Source organism: Amphiura filiformis, chromosome 11 (genome assembly GCF_039555335.1).
Source record: "Amphiura filiformis chromosome 11, Afil_fr2py, whole genome shotgun sequence".
Classification (NCBI taxonomy): Eukaryota; Metazoa; Echinodermata; class Ophiuroidea; order Amphilepidida; family Amphiuridae; genus Amphiura; species Amphiura filiformis.
In genome coordinates, this window is record NC_092638.1 from 16,704,667 (window position 1) to 16,728,256 (window position 23,590).

At 37.0% G+C, this 23,590-nt stretch overlaps 1 protein-coding gene across 2 annotated transcripts in view; it reads left to right on the plus strand.

The window, feature by feature from the left end:
• LOC140164444 (cold shock domain-containing protein CG9705-like) overlaps nucleotides 1-22,901 on the plus strand; it is a 40,408-nt gene extending 17,507 nt beyond the window's left edge. Inside the window, exons 3-5 of one of the 2 annotated variants that reach the window (XR_011860528.1) lie at nucleotides 8,882-9,007; nucleotides 16,354-18,276; nucleotides 18,500-22,901. Coding sequence is in view for 1 of the 2 variants with exons in the window: in XM_072187726.1 (XP_072043827.1) it covers nucleotides 8,882-9,007; nucleotides 16,354-16,507 (280 nt within the window). In the remaining variant the exon portion in view is untranslated. Of the gene's footprint in view, nucleotides 1-8,881; nucleotides 9,008-16,353; nucleotides 18,373-18,499 lie in introns of those variants that run through there. The other variant, XM_072187726.1, reaches the window with a different exon arrangement.
• Nucleotides 22,902-23,590: the final 689 nt, after the last annotated feature.

The following is a 23,590-nucleotide window of genomic DNA, read 5'->3' on the forward strand; positions in this document are numbered from 1 at the left end:
TTCAATTTTTGATGCGGGCGGGAAATAGGAAACTCAAAATCAATTGTGAAGGGCCTAAACATCCATGTTGTTGGGATTCAATGAGTCAGTCCTACTATCCAATTAAAGTGCTGGCTTGGGGCACAATCTTTTTAGTGAACGTTATGGATCTGGGAATAGGCTTGTGGGTACATGTATGATAAAAAAAATCATTTGTTAAACAAAAAATTGAAAAAAAAAAAAAAAATGAAAAAAAAAAAAAAAAAAAAAAACCGGGCCCAGATTTTCATGATTTTGACCCGGCCTTAGGTCTGAGATAAAAATGGCATGGTTAATCATCTGCTTGTCTCCATGATATACTGTTTTAATTGTTTTTATCATTTTCAATTTTTTATGTCAGCTTTTATTTCATATTGCACAGGCAAAAAAAAAAGTGATAAACCTGAAACAGTTGCACAGTAGGTTGTATTCAATTCATATAGGTGTAAATCCATGTTTTTTTTGGGTTTTTATTTTTTAATGATTTTCTTTGGAAATTTTGCACAAGTATGGTAGTTTGAAATGTTATTTTAAAATTACACCAAAAACAAAAAAAAACTAGAGCAAATGTAATGGTTGACAGAAAGAAAGAAAGAAGATCCTGTAAGAAAAAGAACACAGCGTGACTGACGTCACGGCTGTGTAATGTGCATTTCCTTTCACCAGACATACAGTAAGCAAAAGAATTAAGGTAGCAGTTGTGTTCACCCCCGTATATATCCTAAATAAAGACAAATACATTATGTCAAAATTAAAACAAGCAGCAGATGCCTGTACTCTTTAGCTCTGATTTAAGACCTTATTTGTTGAAATTGGTTGAGAATTAAAGAAACAGGAGTCCAAAACCTTATAATGATATTAGGCCTGGCATTTTCGGGTAATTTTGTACCCGGGTACCCGGCGCATTTTTCGGGCGGGTAACCGGGTATCCAAATTGCAAAAAAAAAAAAAAAAAAAAAAAAATAAATATAAAAAAAAAAAATAAAAACTTAAAAAAAAAAAAAAAAAAAAAAAAAAAATTGAATTTGGTACCCGGGAGGGTATTTCCTACCCGGTAATGTAATCTCGGCGGGTACCGTTTACCCGCCGAAAATGCCAGCCTTAGATGATACGAAATAAAAAGTTGCACTTTTGTGTTCTAATCAATGAAAGCACAACGCTAGTTTTTCGTGCTAATCAATGAAAGCACAGCGCTAGTTATCCTGTTCACGAACGCTTTGTGTACAAATCAATAGGGCATGCAATGTGGCAAACTGCAGCTTTTAAATTGGCATCTTCCTTGGGTTTTTGGATTGTCAAGTCCTTATTTCTTGAACAATGTCAACGAATGAGGTCTTAAATTTGAGCTTAAAGATGCAGCTATTGGCTGTTGGTTCCAATTATGACATATCTGCCGTTCTTTAGGATATACAGGGGGTGAACGTAACTGGTACCTTAATTTTTTGGCTTACTGTATAGTATACTAGAGGTTCTACTTTCAATGATTTTGCCTGAGGCTGAATTCAGTTTTTTTTTAAAATCCAAATATCTACAGACATGCTTTTGTTTATTTTCAGCCCGTTTTGGTATTTTCTTAAAACCCAAATTTACACACTATTGTTACCAGTTTCAGGCATTTTGACTGACACTTCATCTTTGCATGTATTGTAGAAATTTACATTGGGTACGTACACCACATTATTTTTACACGATCAATATGCCATTACAGTAGGAATTCCAATTGAATGAACACAGCTTTCAACAGCTGTACTTGATCCAACCACAATCGTATTCTATAGCGCGTATTTCAAACAACAACGTGAATGCACGACCTTGGATACAATACCAACCAATCACAAGTGTGTTGGCATGGTTGGATTCACTTCAGCGTTACTAATGCTTGAGTCGCACACGCTGGCGTACATCGCACAGTGTACGGAGAAAAAGCTCACTCTATATGTCAGGCTGTGTTCTTTCAGATGAAATTCCCACTGTAGTGTGGTCTGAATGTTTTTAACTATTTCTATAGTAGTAACAGATCTATGTCAGAGAAATGTGAGACTTTTTGCGTAAATTGATTGGATTTCTCATATTTCATTGGATTCATAGATCTTGAGTGAATCAAGTTTTACATCAATTGATATGCTAATTCCCATAAGTCCATGTTGTCCAGTGTTTGGCCAGGCAGGTGGTTTATAGAGTAAGATTCAATTCTGTCTGAGGTTTTCTTTTTGCCTGATAAAGTAGGACAGGGGATATTGGTTTCCTAGCTTTTCCTTTGGAATTATTGATCCGTCATCATTGCTATGATGTGTATGTAATGTATAAACACAGCCAAAAAAGAAAGTCTCCAGTAGTTCCATCCCCATTTAATCAGAGTCTGATGAGTTTATGGCAAAATAATTTATATAATAGTTTTCTATACACTTTCTTTCAAACGTTGATACCAAATTTGATATAAAAAGTTTAATCATCATGAGCATAGGAGCCGTTGTTTGGAAATTCGTGCAATTTTAAAAATTACAAATTACTTAATTGACCACGCATAAAATCCAATGCATGGTATCAGCTTATTATGTGGCCTGAAGCAACCCGTACAGGAATCATTGCACACTTGCTGCGCACAATTGAAAGAGCGGGTATTTGATTTGCATTTTGACATGCATGGGTAAACCTTTAACCTGCCGGTCTATTCAGGCGACGTAATTCTTGGCACTCACGCTAGCTCTGCTACGTGATACAATTCCTATGTCATTTTTAAAATTGCTTTAATTTGAAATAACGGTTTCTATGCTCACGATGATTAAACTTTTGATATCAAATTTGGTATCAACCTTTGAAGGAAAGTGTATAGAAAACTATTATATAAATTATTTTTCCATAAACTCATCAGCCTCTGATTAAATGGGGATGGAACTACTGGAGACTTTCTTTTTTGGCTGTGTTTACATAAATTAAAGGGATACATGATTGTATAAAGTAATTTTGCTTGCAAAATAAATTTCACTTTCGATGTCCTAAACTCCTAGAAATTGAAAACCAAACCTAATTCCCATACTGTATATCACTCTGTTTATCCTGTTCTCCCTTTTACTTTTGCCATCTGTCTCTTTTTCTCTCTTCTAACATCTCTCTCGCAATCTACATCGTACTCTCCTCCCCCACTCTAACCCCTTCCTCTCCCTCCCATCCTCTCTGTCGATCTCTCCCTCCCTCCATCAGTCTGTCTATTATGGTTTGATGTAGGCCTATGTATTGAAATAAAAATGCTTGTGATTTTGTCTGTTTAAAATAATCAGCCTTTATTTTTAAACACTCTTCTATAGCAATATGTTGGCATGGCCACTGAGTAGTATTATATCCCATAGACCTCAATCTCCATCATTATCATGAAATCTAAGGAGACTTGGTATACAGCCTGGATTGCACACACAGGTAATCTATACACTTGTACACAAGCAATCTCCTATGGGGGTATCTCAATATTTAAAGGGATTTCATTTTACCAGCAAAATATAATTAAATTTTGATAGGGCAAGGCGTGCAAACATAAATAATGACCTTAGGGACAAGTAGGTACCTGAGAGCCTACCTGAGTACAAGTATATCCCAGCCTTAGGCAAATATAACCCATCCCTTATCAAGCCTTTGAATCTCCTTTGAAGAACCCATACCATTCCTCTTGTGTGTCAGCTTTATTTGTTTCAACAGTTGAGTGCAAACTCCGCAACATCATAGCCATGCTCCTTCAAACGCAAATAATTAGGTGCGTTGAGTTTGTTGAGATAGAATTGTGTATGTATTACGAGATAGCAATCATAACAGGAACTAAGTTTTGGGTTTTCAGACTAATGAGGGGAAGCAGCAGTGGTGTAACTGGGGGGGGCAACCGGGCGCTACCACTAGGGGAGGCGCCAAATCGGTCTCACTTAAAAAATATTGAACCTACCATTTAGCATGCATGAGCATGATTGCTATTTAATAATGTCTTATTTTTAAAATACACCCCTGCATCCAAGATATTCTCGGTGGGGGTCCCGGGGGTACTCAGTACAAATGACCATACGGGGGCCGCAAACATGGGTAGCATTTTCAGCCTTCTGGTATATCAATGACCCCTTTTTCAAAGCCTATTTTGGTATATGAATGGGTCCTTTTTTCAAAATTTTCTCAAATTTTTCAGAAAACAGCCCAATTTTTCCTCAATCTAGCCAAAATTGTCAAAATTTTCCCAAAATTTTGGGAAAATTTGTAAAAATTAAGACAATTTTGTTTCTTGCCCTGGGTGCTACCAACCCTAGTTACGCCACTGGGAAGCAGTACACATTGAGTATTTCTACAAGAAGAATCTGACTGTGTACAAGTATACTGATACATGTAGGTAATACAATGTAATGCTAACCCGGAATGCTAACAGCAATTGGCACCTCTTGTGGCAGTCAAGATTAAATCCAAATTCTTTGCATTACACATCCGACTCAAAATGCAAAAGCTACAGTCATAAAAAATGTGTTGGGACTCTTGCTTGTTTTTTCTGTGATTGTAGGAACAGTTGATTGAAAGTAAAAAAATTGCGTTCTTGTAAAGTGTAAAGTGTTTCTACATGTTTATTGCTTGGAGATACTGTTTTGATTATGAGAGCTCCAGCTTCTGTAATGATCCAAGATGCTTCTTTTAATTTACACATGAGGAATTATAGGGGCCTTTATTTACAAGGACTGTTCAACAGGAATGAAGGGTTAAAAGTTGTAACGGTTTTAGGGAAACAAAATATGACAGACATCAAATTCTAATTTGCGGGTCAGTTGTCAAAAAATAAGGATATTATGTAGGGTATAAATGGGTGTAGCCCAAAGGTGCTGGTACATTGAAAATATGAAAGGAATTCAGCAGTAATTCAGTTTTGTAAATAAATCTTGGTTCATCTTGCATACCTGCATGTGGCCCCTTAACACCCCACATATCCCTCTTCCTCCTAACCACCACACAAACACATACATGTTAACATGCAAACACCCAAATACAATAGTTTGTGATGGATAATAAATCACTGTGATCTCCATCATCAAGCATCTCATTATGGATGTGCATAATACCAAAGTATAAATGATGATCATCTTACCTCCCATCACATTACAATGTAAATTACCTCACGACATCAGCTTACTAATAATATACTGGCAGATGGGCGCAATCTCTACAGATTATTAGTGAGATTCTGACAATGCACTCAGGATTTTGAATTGATGATCACTACTCCCCAAGACTACTCTCCAATTACTGAAAATACAAAGATGTATGCAAACCGCCACAGTTTGAATCCACATGCAAATGCACCCCCCCCCCCCACACACACACTCTTGCACAGATCTTCAGAACACCTGTATGATTTAAACCGGTGGGGGGTAGGTACTCGGTACAAATGGCCATATGTGACCATCCACCACAACTGAGCCCGGATGTCGCCAGTGCCACTATTGAGATATGCTCCATTGAACTTAACAATAAACAATAGGAAACAAAGGATTTATTGACTGTTTTATTGATTTTTCACTACTTAAATGTCAAGTACTATAGACATGATATACATCATTTTAAAGCTAATTTCAAGCAGAATATTTTGGTTGAATATCTCAAAAATGATGATTGGCGACTTCAGGGCTCAGTTGTGCTGGATGGTCACATATGGAGATGTGCCACAAACATGGGTCGCATTTTCAGCCATTTGGTATATAAATGTCCCCTTTTCAGGCCAATATTGGTATATGGGTTAAGGGTGTGAGCGAGTCCCGGGAATTCGAGTCCCGCCCGATAATCTGATTACCCGGGCAGGAAATTCCCTGCCCGGTACCCGAAATTAAAAGAAAAAAAAAAAAAAACCTCCGGAAAGTGTCTCTGGACCTAGACCTAAATGCTAGGATCATGGTTGAAAAAAAAAAAAAAAAAAAAAATTGAATTTTGCACATTGTTTTGTAATTTTAATATGAAAATTGATACATAGTTTTCATGTCATACTCTATTAATGATATCAAAATGCATTCAAATTAATATTAATTCATCATTAATAGAGTATGGCATGAAAACTATGTATCAATTTTCATATTAAAATTACAAAACAATGTGCAAAATTCAATTTTTTTTTTTTTAGGTCAAACATGATCCTAGCATTTAGGTCTAGGTCCAGAGACACTACAAAAAAAAAAAAATTTGAATAAAAATTTAAAATTTTTTTTCAATTTCGGGTACCTGGTTACCCGCCGAAAAATGCGCTTGGTACCGGGCACAAAATTACCCAAAATCACACCCCTAATATGGGTCATTCAAAATTTTACAAACAGTTTGGGAAAATTTTGAATTTTGGTTTAGTGATGGGTCCAGCCATCAAAATAAGAATTTGAAAGGGTGGTAGCCACCAAGGCACATTTATAAATTTTGAAAAGGGCACCAAGGCTTGCAATTACATGGTTTACATGGTTACAAATACAGGGCACCAAGGCAACACTATAGGGCATCGAAGGCAATTGCCTTCGATGCCTTCAATTCAGTAATTTCAGGGCTGGGTCTAAATTTCTTTGAAAATTGGGACATTGTAATGGATGAGTCCACTTTCAAATTCTCAGCAGCACTATACCCATACCCAAGCCAAATTTGAGCACCCCCCTTCTCCTCAAACATATATTAAAACCAAGGTACACAAACCATAGACCTTTTAAGGAATAAGGGGATGTGCAACAATTATGAGCACCCGAGGGGGGGCATTTCCAAAATCTTTGCCCCCCCCTTTGCACATGGCCAAATTTTGGGATCCCAATTTGCAAACCTTAAATGATCTAGATACATGTTGCGAGCACAATGAGCAGGAAAATTTGCACATTTAAGTATTCCAGTACTGTTATCATAAGCCTTTTAAGAGTGTTCTATTTAAAAGGCGCCCCATGAATGTGTGCCAAAAATCACTTGCCCCCTCTTGGCTTGCCAAAAATTACTCCCACCCCCCTTTTGGCTTGCCAAAAATTTCTTACTCCCTAATTTTACCCTCCCACCAGAGCTCATACAGCTCCTAACATATTATCTTAAAGAGCTTTACACACATACAGTACAGCAGATATTGATTAGGATACAACCCAAACATAAGAAATTGTTATTCGGACATCCATTAACTGAAAATGCAAAGTAGCCAGCTCTTCAATCCCAGTAGAGACATCAGTAGTGAAACGTAAAAGGTCAAAGCGATCATGGTGATGTGATTTTATTGAAAGCATCATCTAGCCATAGTGGGCAATAATATGTACCATATTCTTGAGAGGTTTGTGTTTTTATTTACTTGTTTATAGCAAAGTGCATCTCAAGTAATAGATATATGCACATTAAATCTAGAATGATTGAGTATCAGTTTATGGGATCATGCTACCAATTGCCAGCCCCATGGATATATGCATTTTTCTTTAAATTTGCTTTAGGTAAACATCATTTTTTCTTCACTGAGCCACTCACATCTTAGTGACAGCTATGATGGTTGAAATCAGTTATCTTTCAAATATATATTAACCCTAACCGAACCAAACATTAAAAACCTCAATTCACACAGCATATGCACGCACGGGTATCCCACATGATGCGATTGTGTCATCATGCAAACAGTCATATGGCCACGGAAAGCTAGACCCCCGTGGCAAGGTATGCCCATGCACAGGTGTGACACCCAAGGGGTCTGGGGTTCAAAACTGCACCCGAGAAGTCGAGAACAAAGTTTTCTCTTCTTCTTTCTTTATTCCTTCCTTCTTTCCTTCCCCTTGCCAAAAAGCAAATGAGGCGTAATAGGGTTGCAACATCACTGTGAAGGAAACAAAACCTCACATCTCAACTTTTGGTGAAAATGAGATGGTTTACTGAATTTTGCAGCTAGCAAGTACTTATACTGACAAAGCCATCACCGTAATATTTTCCAAATTAATTTACGGGCAATACCTTGTATCTCATACAGTGTTTTGAGCTTTTATCATCAGTACACATTTCAGCAAAAACATAATGAATTACACTTAAATGTAGGCCTATAGTGCAAAACCTTTAATGTATTTCAAAAACTCAAAACTATGTGATTCAATTTTTTGTAGTTCTTTCATTAGTGCTAAAATTTCTAGACAGCAGTTTTCTCCTGAATATTTTACTTTCTGTAATGTACATGTATACAAGGTTATATTACCCCAAGCATTATGCTAAAACTCCAATTCTATGTAAAATTACTTTCATGAGTTATACTTTTATATTAGGCCTATATCATAGTGGATATTGTCTTTTGATTTGGGAGACAGATGTTGAAACTTATTGGTCAACATCTTATGTTATCAAATCACTCTTTATTCATAAAAATCACAAAGAATATGGAAACACAAAACCCAGGACATGCTTTGGGAAGACCCAAACCCATGCAGGGTATACATCAAAAAGAGTACAAAGTACAATTAAAACACAATTCATCAATAGAAAAAGAAAAAATAGATAATCTGAAAGAGTGGGAAGGGTATGGATGAAGCAGAAGAAAGAGAAATCCTCTGGAGGAGGAGCTCAGCGTTGTAGGAGCAATTCTCCCAAACAGCATTATGCCGCACATTCCAGATTGTATAGCTTGAAATGAATGCGAGCTGAGCTCCTTCTTCAGAGGTTTGGCCTTCTTTGTGCTAGCTTGTAAGATGGATTTCAGACATTGTTTGTTTTCTTGAGTTATGAGGCCATGCCTACGACTGCCTAAATATTAGCTTTAATGGAAAAATATTTTGAGCCAGGGCTTGTAGGCTACACTGTACAAAAAACATTGTGTGATTTTTGTGTGCTAGAAGTCCGGCTACAAGTTGCTAAATTTCCTTTTCTTTTCTTTTTACCACAGGTCTAGAATGGCATCCAACGCTCCCATTAAGAAAGGCCACATCTCACAGTTTGACAGGTGTAAAGGGCATGGTTTCATCACGCCTGATGAAGAAGGCAAGCCAGAAATATTCTGCCATGTATCAGAGTAAGTAGTGTTTACCCCATACCTATTGGCATGGTTTCATCACACCTGATGAAGAAGGCAAGCCAGAAATATTCTGCCATGTATCAGAGTAAGTAGTGTTTACCCCATAGCTATTGGCATGGTTTCATCACGCCTGATGAAGAAGGCAAGCCAGAAATATTCTGCCATGTATCAGAGTAAGTAGTGTTTACCCCATTCCTATTGGCATGGTTTCATCACGCCTGATGAAGAAGGCAAGCCAGAAATATTCTGCCATGTATCAGAGTAAGTAGTGTTTACCCCATTCCTATTGGCATGGTTTCATCACGCCTGATGAAGAAGGCAAGCCAGAAATATTCTGCCATGTATCAGAGTAAGTAGTGTTTACCCCATTCCTATTGGCATGGTTTCATCACGCCTGATGAAGAAGGCAAGCCAGAAATATTCTGCCATGTATCAGAGTCTAAGTAGTATTTACCCCATTCCTATTGGCATGGTTTCATCACACCTGATGAAGAAGGCAAGCCAGAAATATTCTGCCATGTATCAGAGTAAGTAGTGTTTACCCCATTCCTATTGGCATGGTTTCATCACGCCTGATGAAGAAGGCAAGCCAGAAATATTCTGCCATGTATCAGAGTAAGTAGTGTTTACCCCATTCCTATTGGCATGGTTTCATCACACCTGATGAAGAAGGCAAGCCAGAAATATTCTGCCATGTATCAGAGTAAGTAGTGTTTACCCCATTCCTATTGGCATGGTTTCATCACACCTGATGAAGAAGGCAAGCCAGAAATATTCTGCCATGTATCAGAGTAAGTAGTGTTTACCCCATTCCTATTGGCATGGTTTCATCACGCCTGATGAAGAAGGCAAGCCAGAAATATTCTGCCATGTATCAGAGTAAGTTGTGTTTACCCCATTCCTATTGGCATGGTTTCATCACGCCTGATGAAGAAGGCAAGCCAGAAATATTCTGCCATGTATCAGAGTAAGTAGTGTTTACCCCATTCCTATTGGCATGGTTTCATCACGCCTGATGAAGAAGGCAAGCCAGAAATATTCTGCCATGTATCAGAGTCTAAGTAGTATTTACCCCATTCCTATTGGCATGGTTTCATCACACCTGATGAAGAAGGCAAGCCAGAAATATTCTGCCATGTATCAGAGTAAGTAGTGTTTACCCCATAGCTATTGGCATGGTTTCATCACGCCTGATGAAGAAGGCAAGCCAGAAATATTCTGCCATGTATCAGAGTAAGTAGTGTTTACCCCATTCCTATTGGCATGGTTTCATCACGCCTGATGAAGAAGGCAAGCCAGAAATATTCTGCCATGTATCAGAGTAAGTAGTGTTTACCCCATTCCTATTGGCATGGTTTCATCACGCCTGATGAAGAAGGCAAGCCAGAAATATTCTGCCATGTATCAGAGTAAGTAGTATTTACCCCATTCCTATTGGCATGGTTTCATCACACCTGATGAAGAAGGCAAGCCAGAAATATTCTGCCATGTATCAGAGTAAGTAGTGTTTACCCCATAGCTATTGGCATGGTTTCATCACGCCTGATGAAGAAGGCAAGCCAGAAATATTCTGCCATGTATCAGAGTAAGTAGTGTTTACCCCATTCCTATTGGCATGGTTTCATCACACCTGATGAAGAAGGCAAGCCAGAAATATTCTGCCATGTATCAGAGTAAGTAGTGTTTACCCCATTCCTATTGGCATGGTTTCATCACGCCTGATGAAGAAGGCAAGCCAGAAATATTCTGCCATGTATCAGAGTAAGTTGTGTTTACCCCATACCTATTGGCATGGTTTCATCACACCTGATGAAGAAGGCAAGCCAGAAATATTCTGCCATGTATCAGAGTAAGTAGTATTTACCCCATTCCTATTGGCATGGTTTCATCACGCCTGATGAAGAAGGCAAGCCAGAAATATTCTGCCATGTATCAGAGTAAGTAGTGTTTGGTTGGATCAAGTAGTGAAAATTGGTCAAAACAAAAACTGAAAAGTGGACATTTTCATGCTACATTTATATGTGCGCTTTTTGCTTTCCAAGCCGGGTTTCCAAGTAGCTTCTGTGAAAATTACAACACACAAATATAAGAGACCATTCACAAACACTTGTAGGGGGGGGGCCTGTTGCAAAAAAAATTGTTGCAACAATTTTTGGCTCCCCCCCCCTTTCCAGACCTCAAAAATTTCAGGGCCCCCCTTTTTGACATGAAAATTATGGGTCAACCCCATAGAAAAGCAAACTCAATTTTCTCAGGAAAATTTGTGGTCATTTTTTTCAGGGCCCCCTTAGGAGGATCAAAATTTTTCAGGCCCCCTGAAATTTTTTTGCATCAGGACCCCCTAACAATGTCTGAAAGCGTGGAATCACAACATAAAAACTGGTGAAGCAGTTCCCAATTGGCAAAGCACAAACAATTAATCATGCAAAATATTTCCACTTATATCCCTAATTTTTTCAAACCACTGTGCCCATTATAATTCAGTGACTTCCCTGTCAATCTCAAAAATAGGTCACTCTCTCATAAATGTCAACTTCAATTTCCAAAACATGGGACAATATCATATAAAATAATGGACAAAGCAGATCAGTGTAATTGACCTGCAAAGTACTGATGCTAGTGTGAGAATTTTTGCGGAACATTAATTTTCGATCTCAACACAGCTTCCGCTGAAATATAAATATGCGAACAGGCCCGTATGTGGGGGGTGCGATGCACCCCCCTAAATTTGGAAAAGTATACAAATAGTCCCAAAATTTCAGAATTTGTGAGCATGACAAGCAAAAATTTTTGTTTTTTTATGCTTTTTTTGGACAAAAAAGGTCAAAATATAAAGAAAAAAGTCCACTTTTTACAAAATCGCCCCCTCCTCCTGGAGAAAAAAGTCCACTTTTTCAAAATCAGCACGCCCCCCCCCCCCCAAATGAAATCCTGCATGCGAATATGTTCTTTTAAATGTAGGGGCCTACATGCAGGGCGCAACCTCTCTGGATAGTATACTTATAGCAACAGAGCCCGAAAGTAGTGCTAATGGGATACCTGCTTTTGCCTACGCTTTCTGAATTGAGGTTTTTTAATGTTTGGTACGGTTAGGGTTAATGGAATGAATACTGTGCTGTGATGGTGGAAAGATGTTTTGATATGAAAAAAGAATTAAATGTATAAAGATATAATTGCCTGTAAAATTGGCAATGTTTTCCAAACATTCAATTTTATATTTGAATGTAATCTTTTTCCAAAAAATTGTCACAAATGTTATAAAAATAGGCTGATGCAGCGTGATTGAAATGTGATACAACTAATCAACTACATGGGCTTTACAAAATGTATGAGCATAGATCTGGTGTGCTATAGAGCAATAAATGTGGACCTGGATGTCTCCATGATTGATCATATCATAGGCCATTACATGATCATATCAAGATGTACAGTCTGCAAAATAAGTAAGGTACCAGTTGTTTTTAACGTGAGGTAGATTTTGAAAATCAAGGTTACCACAATGTGCCCAAGCAGTGGCGTAGCGTGGGTCATTCATTACATGGGCACCGACCATGATTGGGGGGCACCAGATCTGATTGGGGGGAACAAGCCGTTTTTCGGCAATTTTCCTATGGGAAAATGAAGCTACGCCACTTTGCCCAAGGATGTTTTCTTTAATTTGCAGAAATCACTAAGTTATGAAACGAAAACCGATGGAAAGTACATATTCAAAAATTACACTTTTCAATTTCTGTTGTTGTTGTAGTTTGGCCTACCCAAAAATCACTTTAACCCAGCCTTTTTTTTGCACATGCCAAATATTTTGGAGCCCAATTTGCAAACCTAGATTTTTATTCCTTTTTTAGAGAATTTAATTTAATAGATGCCCCATGAATGTGTGCCAAATATTGCTTGCCTCCCTGGTTTCAACCTGCAAAACAATGCTTACCCCCCACACACACACTTTTGAACTTGCCAAAATATTATTGCCATCTCCCCTAATTTTACCCTCCCAGGGTTCATAATAATGCGCATGGTTTACTTGATTTTTGAAATCTACTCTCACTTCGGCTCCTGTGTCATGTTCAAAAACTGGGACTGGGCACCTAATTTATTGTGCAGATTGTATGGACTAGCTAACTGGATGGTATAGTCAAACAAATGATTAGCAAATAGCCAACACAACTTCATCACATGTAATAAAGTCAGGGTCCGCGAACGAAGAGCTGATAAAATAGTTTAACGATTGTCTTTTGTTGACATTGTCCTTAGTTTGCTTGACATAGGCTCACAGATGTCTCTATCACAGATGAACCATGTCAGTTTATATAATCATTCAATATATTGTGGTGGTAGTTACAAGAAGGCCATATGTGCAATAGCTGCCCTATAGACATTTAACAATTTCTGTATATATAATGTAGACTGCTGCCCTCAGTCGTCAACCGTCTGGATTGACGACTGAGAAAACTACATGGAAAAAAAGTGACGGATTTTGCAACAGGATTCCTGTGGCATAGAGCATGCGCAGTTGTGTCCAAATTGACCTTTTGACCGAGTTTGTTGTTTTTAGAAGTTCAGAGCGCGATCTTGTCACAGCGGGCGCAGTATAGCGACGCCGCGGTACACGGGGTCGCTAGTCAGTCGCGCTACTGGCGCACAACCAAAGTCGCATTGAATAGTTTTCAGAAGTCCGTCATGATATGGCTTGTAAGATAATCAGTCGTCACTACGAAGCATACACAGTGCATGCGAAGTGTAGATGGCTGATTGGAATTTAGTCTAATATATAATGTACTCATATCAATATTTGACACATGGCAGCTATTGCTGATAAGGCCTTGCACTTATCGCAAGATATGTATATACGAAGTACAATCTGAAATATAATTCATCACATAAGAAATGATGTTATCAGTTACACTTGAAAGATTACCCATCATTGTGGCCCATCATGCGCAACCAAAATGTGACCTGTCCCACAAAATGAGTGTATAAATTCATCAGGGTACTCAAGAAGATACAATGCATAAAACAAACACAATTTCAATTTTGAAATTTGTGAGAAAATACTGATTTTTGAAGACGAAAGCACAAGGAGCAATCCTAACATGTTTGGTATGATTTTAATAATTTGCAATTCAAATAAGGATATCAAATCTGGTGTTTCTCATGAAATTATTTTGTCAACTTTATGCTGATTTTGTGAAAGCAGGTCACAAATAACAATCTGACATAATTATGTGATGCGATCAAGCAAAATCAGTCGGAACTCGGAGATATTGATTTTGAGATATAGTCAAACTGTCAAACAAAGGAAATATTTCCTTTTGTTTACTCTTGTTTTGGAAACTCTTTAATTGCTCAAATCTTTGGAACTGGTTGTTCAATTTCAATGGGGTTTTCTGCAAAATGTAGGTTTGTAAATGCTTTTTACTATCCTATAAGAAACTGAAATTTAATATTTCCGAGTTCCGACTGATTTTGCTTGATTGCATCACATATTCCAACGACCAATAAATAAACACTAATTACATATTGTAGGATGGGGAAAGGGGACAGGCAAAGATAATAAGCTGGGCTATATTAAACATTAGCATGCCCATGTTCAAGAGGGAAGACATGTGTTGGCAGAATACATATTGGTAGACCAAGTCAATATAAGCACAGCTGCTTATGTATAATGTCTCAAATGACACTGGCAGCATCCAGTGAAATGAAAAGAAATGTAATTGCTGTCAGCTCCAGAAGGCATTTATGAGATTTGAAGAATCAATCTGAAAAAACAAGTGTCATATTGAAGTCACAGGAAAAGCACTAAAATATTAGAAAAGATTTAAAGCAGGATTCTAAATTATTACCAGAAAATTGACACAGAAAATGGATCTGTGCAAAGTGCATTTACAATTTTATGTGGAAAACACACATCAAAAATAAAGTCAATAATTTTTTGAGAAGGAAGTTGACATAAATTAACCTTCATCTTGAGCAGGTGGTGTTTGTGACATCTATTCAACTAATTGTTCTATAATTTTGTAAGATTGACACTCATCATAGATAGGAGCACTCCTTCACTATCTATGCATTCATCTACCGGATAGCAATTGGTTCAAATCAATTAGCAATAATTGATTTATCAATGATACGACAATTAATGTTTGGTCCTGGAAGAGGCGGGATCATAGTGGAAAGGTGGGTACGGGGATTTGGGGCAGATTTGGATAGCATTTTCAAGCCCCAGGGGATTCTCAACTGTGAGTTGGGTGGGGATGTGCGGCTGGGACTTTGAAGAACTAGCAGACTTTAAACCAAATTCGATGAAAAATGGACCTGAAATTATACTAATTTTTGGAAAATTTGTTGCAAATTAGCTATATGACTTTTTCAAGGAAATTTTGAAAAAAAACCCACCCTTTCTTAAACCAAATTTTCATGAAATTGAGGGCCATAATAAACCAAAATGGCTTAAAACGCACTCCGAGTCTAAACCAAATGGCTTCAAATGCATCCTGAATCTGCAGCACATCCACATATCCTCATTTCCACTAAGAATTAACTGATTGTCACTTTGCAAAGTGTAAATGTTGAAACACCGCACATCTCAAGGTTCTTAAGGTTGGTCTGAACCCTGGAATTATGGAAACTTTCGGGCCTCATAACTTCTAAATTGTTGGTCGAAAGTATATAAAAGTATACATATTTAGAATGGCAAAGACTTGAGGTCAAATTTGGGCCAAAATGGCACTTTTGGCCCAAAATCTCAAAAATAATGGTTTTTGGCCCACTTCTTTTTCGTGCAAAAAAAAAAAAAAAATTCTTGGGCCAAAATTTAGTTTTTCTTAATTTTTAAAAACTAGATCAAAATATCTAGGACCCGTTTTTTTATTTTTTTGAATTTTGATCAATTTCACCAAAAATATTTGAAATTTGGGCCAAAATGGGGCTTTTTTGTGATTTTTTTGTTAAATATTCATTTTTTGATCATTTTTGTCGCAAATTTCTCAAAGTTGGTCGAAATTCAAAAAAAATGAAAAAAACGGGTCCTAGATATTTTGATCTAGTTTTTAAAAATTAATAAAAAAAATTTTTGGCCCAAGAATTTTTTTTGTTACGATGCACGAAAAAGAAGTGGGCCAAAACCCGTTATTTTTGGGATTTGGGGCCAAAAGTGCCATTTTGGCCCAAATTTGACCTCACATATGAACTTATCAAGTCTTTGCCATTCTAAATATGTATACTTTTATATACTTTGGACCAACAATTTAGAAGTTATGAGGCCCGAAAGTTTCTATATTTCCAGGGTTCAGACCAACCTTAACTAACATTTCCTTCCATATTTTTATATTTTCTTTACCACAATACAGCATCGAAGGAGAGATTATTCCGATCCACGGTGATTTAGTGACTTACAAAGAATGTCCTGTTCCGCCAAAGAAGACCAAGGTCCAAGCCATTGAAGTTACCATCTTATCGTTAGCGCCAGGGAAGCATCTGAAATGGGAGGATCCTGCTAAATGAATGCCTTCTACCATACAGTATCATTGGGCTACAATGTTGTTGTACATATTTTATACTTAACCACAGCAGTAACCATGCCTTCCTATATTTCATTGCGGAAACTTGCTAAATTAGGGACGGTAATTTTTCGTGGAACACCAACAAAGTCAGTACATTGTAGACTTTTCAGGAGGACTTTGCGGAAACACCTATTATGCTTGACTATCAAAATATATTCAACCAATCAATTTCTTGCCATTTAAACATGTATTCTGTCATGCAGTGGACACTGCGTTCAAAACGCTGCATAAGAAGAATGTGGTACACGATTGGTGCGAATAATAACACGGTATGCGCTCACGGTATGCGCCTGTCTCCAGTGTGTGATTGGTGGTTTTATTTTGTTTACACCCTCTTATAATTTCTGATGAATTCCAATATAAGCTTTTCATTATAGAAACACTGGAATAAGGCATGATGGATGGGAAGACATGGTTCTGTTGTAATTACAGACTAGAAAATATACAGACTATTCACCAACAGCCAAAGTCCCTGTGCTTTGTATGCTGTGAATTCTCGCATATTCATGGAACAATTGGCCCTCGTTAACAGGTGCTGCTGGGACTTTACCTGTCGGTGAATAGTCTATATTAGTCTATGGTTGTGATACTTAAGAGACAGTTCAACCGATAATACCTTTGCAAAGTTGTAATATTACAATACATTTATGCATTCAGTTAATTTAGACACAATGTTTTTAATTGTATTATTGTAAAGCTAATTTGCTTGTAAGAAACATTTAAAAAAATAGTTTTTTACATCTTAGTATGTAACATGATTTCACAATTTTCTACACCAACAACAAATTTCTAATGTTATTTCTATTCAATATCACCCTATTTTAGCTTGAAAATGGTTAGAAATGGGATTCGGCAAGATATTTAAAAACAACTGGTGCCCACCATTGCAGGGCTTATTTTGAAAACTGGCTAAAATTTGATATAATATGTGACCTGTTCGCACAAAATCAGCGTAAAGTCGCAAGTTAGTGGTTTTGAGACCTTCCAATTGTTGAGTTGCTGTTCTTTGTTTGAAGACACCTGTCGGTAGTATGTCCTTTGTGAGTGGGGGCATGATATACATGTACTGCACTCTGTATTCAATTCTATCCCCATTCACAAAGGACATACCACTGCCAAGAGACGTCTTCAAACAAAGAACATCAACTCAACAGTTGGAACGTCTCAAAATTCCCAACTTGCAACTTTAATGTTCATTTTGTGGGAACAGGTCACATACATGTAGTCAAATTCAGAACTCTTGAGGGAAAATTCAGACATTTATTCATCTTAAAACTTCACATTTTCAAATAAATAGTTAGAATCTGGTGTCTAAGTTAGTTGAATGCGTAATAGGATATTCTGATGTGTGTACATCCATATCAAAAAGATGCACTTGTCGGCTGCTAATATGTCTCTTTTTAACATAATAAGCTAGGAATAAAGTAAACACCAGACTCATCTCAAGTGGAGGACGGAGGTCACTTCAAATCATCCCCCAAGTCACATGGTTTATTATGAATACACAGAAACCATTACTTAACTATGAGACTTGAGGATGATTGAAATGACTTCTACTTGAGATGAGTCTGGTATTTATTCCTAGCCATTGTGTGAAATGCCAATAAGTGCATCGTTTTGAAATTTTGATATGGATTTACACATATTTGTTGTAACAGGGTTGCCAATATGTACATGCATAGGCAAATATAATATTTTTAAATTAAAGAGGTCAAATTGTGGGATAGGCTTTTACGACGGGAATTCATAACAATTAGTAGGTTTTTAGCGGGTTCGCCGTCGGACAAGTTTAGAACTGTCAAGCTTTCGTCAGACATGTCTCATTCTTAGGTACTTTGTCCTGAAGAAGTCAGAGCTACTCCTGACGAAAGCTTGACAGTTCTAAACTTGTCCGACGGCTAACCCGCTTAAAAACCTACTAATTGTTAAAGAGGTCAGTTAGCCTCTTGCTGTAGGTGTTGGCAATCTTGGATAATGCTGTGTCTGCTTGTACTATATAGCTGATTTTGTAGACAAAAATAGTAATCAGTAAAGACAATTTTAATAATGTCTTTATAAACTGACCTACATGTATATGGTTCTATATTGTAGTTAGATACCCAGTTAGATACATGTATGTATGTACATTTCTCCTTCAGGGACATGACTGTTAAGCTTCAAAACCAGGGAGCTGGTTGCGCACCTATGGGCCGATGAGTGGCCAAAATATGCCCAAATCGGCAGATTTTCCAGGATTTTGTCAAAAACCAGGGGAGCTCTACCTCTTAACACCATGCCTTGTTGATACACACTCATGTTGTGTGCCTTTTACATGGATATCCCTTTGCTGATGATGTACTGTCATCCCAAGAATAGTAGAGTAAACCCTGTCTCCCATCAGCAGATGAATAGGGACAGGGTTTTTCCAGATATTTTCAGTCTTAATCGCCAAAAATCACCCCAAAAACCATCCAATATTGTTCATAACATTATATTTCTGTTGGATAAGAAACTACCGAAAATTGTTGGAGCTGATGATGAAACGTCACCCAATATTTTTTAACCATATAGCTTACTATAGCGGGGGGGTGTAATCTTCAAAAGTCACCCAATCTGGCATACAATCACTGGGTAAAGTTGTGCACTCACAACAGTATGTATTCTGTAAGCTGGCCTGTTATGGGTGGTATAATATGAAATTGCGAATTGGGCTACCAAGTCGCATGTTTGGTAATCATGAATGTGGACCACGAAATACAAGTTTGGTAGTTGTTGTGTTGCATTTCATAAATTCACAGACCAAACCCTGAATATATGCACAATAATGACATAAAAGTTAGCATTGAAGTCCAGCGCACTTGGTGTTTGGTAGCCGGAAAGGGCCATGGTCAAATCCACATTCAATCATTCACCTTATTTGGACTCTTTTCAAGATATTCTTTGACGTCTTCTATTTTAAAAATTGAGTTTACAATATTTGATTCTTACGAAAAATAAAGCAACTCACTCAAGAAACAACTCGGTCCCAAAAAACTATAAAGCTTTTGCTTTTATGAATATATACATTTATTTTTAAAAAAACACTTACCTAAGCGGAAGGCTTCCAATGTGTCTGCAAATTGGAAACATTACATGATTGGAAGTCATGCAGAAATTGGGTTGTTACGATTATGTTCTGTTATTTCTAATTTTTGCTTTTGTGGCGATGGACTATACAGAAAACACATTATGGCAGCATTTTGTTTTTCCATAGCGTTGTTTGTCAATCACTTTAAATGAGCTTTGTTTTAAAAGTTTTGATTAAAGACTTGCTGTTTATGTAAATTGAATACTCCAAAAGACAACTCGAACAGTGCTATTATGTTTTCTGCATACTATGTATATGCAGAGACTAATAAAGATACATGTACATGTCACATGTAAGTGGTGACAGCGCTGATGTAGTCTGCCCAAACCATTGGTTAAATTATACACATTAGGACAAACCAGGCTGTTATGATTAAACCTGGTATTGATGATGTTGCACACTTAACAAACTGATGATTTATATGCTCGCACCAGTTATTGTGTGATTTAGGCGTGGTAACCTTTGACAAAGGCACTTCATAAGTGTTTGTAATAATAATAATAATAATTATAACAATTATAATCACAATAATACAGATATATGAGGGAGATGGAAGCAACAATTGTCCTTTGTGACAAAAATGTACCACAGGGTCTAAATTCTTTAAAAAATTCTTAGAATTCTTGTAAGATGAATCAGGCCAACATGTGTATGAAAATATAATTTTTACATATTTGGAAGTACATATTTGGAAGTGTTTGTGAATTATATTTTCTGTTGGCTTTTAAAATGTTCAAAATATGTATATCATGTATCTTTGTATATTACTTCAAGGGACTGTGCACTCTCTGAAATGCATTAATTAAAAAAAATAGTAAAAAAGTCATATATTTTTACCTGATTTGGTCATTAATTACTAAATTAGAAAAAAAAACCACAAGAGTCAAATTTTCTGTTTTCTATAAACAATATGATTTTATCGTTCTTTTTACCCCAAATCTGTTTATATTTAGAGTCCGAACTAATTTCCTTTTCAAAAAAATATACCTTATTAAGAAGTTACATCACTTGTAATTAATGCATAATCTGAGAGTACACAGTCACGGAAGCAGTCAATGCTGTGTCCAGTATATCATTACTAGACTCTGCACTAAATCATTATGGTTTCATTTTCATATCCCACTAGCATCATACATCAGCAAAAATTGTTTTGTACAAAGGTTTATGGCAACATCATAAATAATGTGATAATTGTTAATTGACAAGTAATGTTACAGTTTTGCAAAATGCGATTTGTTTTTTTTTTCATTGTATATGGTATATTATAGTTGATGTTGAATACAGTGTATTTCAGTCAATGTGTATTGATAAAAGCTTAATCAATCACTGTGTGGTTGAAGTCTTTGATTCATCATAAAGCTCAGTTTTAAAGAAACAAAGATTCTGTACAGTCTACATTTAATGTTGGTTATGAGTTTGGTTCCAAAGCATATAAACATATCTAAGGGTATACTTTATTGGTCTAAAATTGAATTTATATTGATTGCTGAGCAACAAGCAACTGGTATTGACCAATCAGTGAAAAATACATGTTATGGACCTTATTTGGTAAAAAATCAATGGCTGTTTCCTTAGCAAGCAAATATAAACTTGGTTTAATTCAATTGCTTGATGATTTATGCTAAAAACTTGCTGCTTGGATCTGGAAGTTGAGTGCAGTGGCAGTGCTAGGGGGGCATTTGCTGCACCCTCCTCTTACTTTTCCCCTTTTTTCGTTTCCCCCACTTACCCACCCACCATTAAAACATATTGGTCTATCCCATTTGAAATCCATACACATGGAAGACATGACTTTAATCTTCCATACAGGGGTGTAAATTTCAAATAGAGTTACCCATTCAGATAACCCCATTTGAAATTCATGCTCCCTGTGTTAAAGATTAAGGTCACACCTTTCATAGGGGGTGTATAGATTTCAACTGGAATAGCATATGTGCCACCACTGTGTGAGTAACGGTACTCCATGGACATTGATAATTGATGTACCTGTCATGCACATATCAAATATGCTGTCTTTGGGCTTATGCATACATACAGGTCAATACGCAATTTATTACTGGGACCACTGACAAATTACTTTCCACCTCTGACTTTTCAAGAGCAGCAGTAGTATTGTACAGCATGAATATGTAGAAGAATAGTTGCTATGTGTATACTCATGGAAAAAGACCCAACCTAAAAAAAAAGGTTGGCGTAAGATGCATGTTTTATTTTCTTTTATTAATAGTATGCTATTGATATGTATATATCATCATCTACCTCTACTGTAAAAGCCTGTGTATCAAGATGCAAGGTGTAATTAGCAGCACGGACTTGTTAATTTCAATTAAAGGCAAAGCAATTTAAGGCTCATACATATTTACAAGTGTACAGCTTTTCTCAGCCAGGCTAAGGCAAACTGCAGCTAATGGCAGCCTATATACTTTATCCCCCAATTGACGGAGTGATTCTGGTGAAGACTGCAGTGCACCTTTGTGAATAGGTTAAGGGCTCTAAGTCAATTAGACCATAAAACTAGTTGAAAGGGGAACTTCTTTAAATCATTCTTGGGTCATCTTAATCGTCATCTGCACCACATACTGTCGGTTGTATCTCAAGAGGCTGCCTTGTGTGATTTTTATTATCATTGTTGTATTTTTATATTGTTATTTCATATATCAGCATGCTTCTTTCTTTTAAGAATGGACATGTAATATCGTAATATCGAGCACTTTTGAAAACGTGAATTTGTACCAAAGTCAGGTGCTAATGGGGTTGAAACACAAATATGCAGGTTTACTTGTTCGTATATAACTATATGTATCAATGATTTGCTCAAAACCCTTTACACTTTTCTGGATGGAGCACTTCATGTTTGCATGTTTATAAGCGCTTGATAGTAAGCACATATGCTAACTATTGAGTTTTTACGGTATTGTTAGAATACCTCAGAATTAATATATAAATTTAATCTCATCACAATTAGATGACAACAATTAACAAAATCACACATGGCAATCTTTTGAGGTACAGCAGTATGTGATGCAGACAACCAATCTACCATCCCATGTAAACATGCAGTATCTGTTAATACTTCTGCGCTTACAGCACATAAATGCATCACCAGAAAAATCCCACTCTGCTCAGGGTGCATAAATGTGCAGATGGCATAAGCCCATGGTGGCCATCTTGGATATGTGAGTTGATGGAAAACATCACTTCATAAACATAAATGATTATTCCTCATTCTTCATAATGGGCTATTCCATTCAAAATTCACCTTTACTGCACATCCAAGATGGCCGCCATATGCATGGCACATCTAAGATGCCCGCTCATGCCATAGTGGCCATATTGGATGTGCTGGCAAGGGAATTGGCCCATTTATGGGTTGTGAGCAGGAAGTGTTAATAGGTAACAAAGCAGATACTCTATTTTGACCATACCATTTTTCACAGTGATGTGGCAGTGATGTCAGTGCAAATTTCAGATGCAGCTTCAAGCTACGGTTTGCTGAAATCGTTGGCGTAGGCATGCACATGCTTAAAGACGCTGCATAGATGCAAGCCTGAAACAGCTGCCTCAACACATTGACGTCACTGCCATAGAGTGATAAATGGTATTCTCCGATTGCACGGTCATCTCAAAACGAGGTTCTACCCACAACGTATCTTTAAAAAACATGATTCTATTCGTGTGTAATAAATGCTGAAAATTTCACTCATGACTTAAGTTTTTGCCATCCAGGCCTATGTTTCAATCAATTATAGTGACCAACCAGCCTGGATGGCGAAATGTCAAGTTGTTAGTACAATTTTCTGGATTGTCACACAAAAATGTTCAATTTTATGATCTGCAGTCCTTCTGATACATCTATTTACGGTGGTTTAATCTAGTTGTCGATGGTATTTAAAATTGAATTTGCACCAAACAATTGTG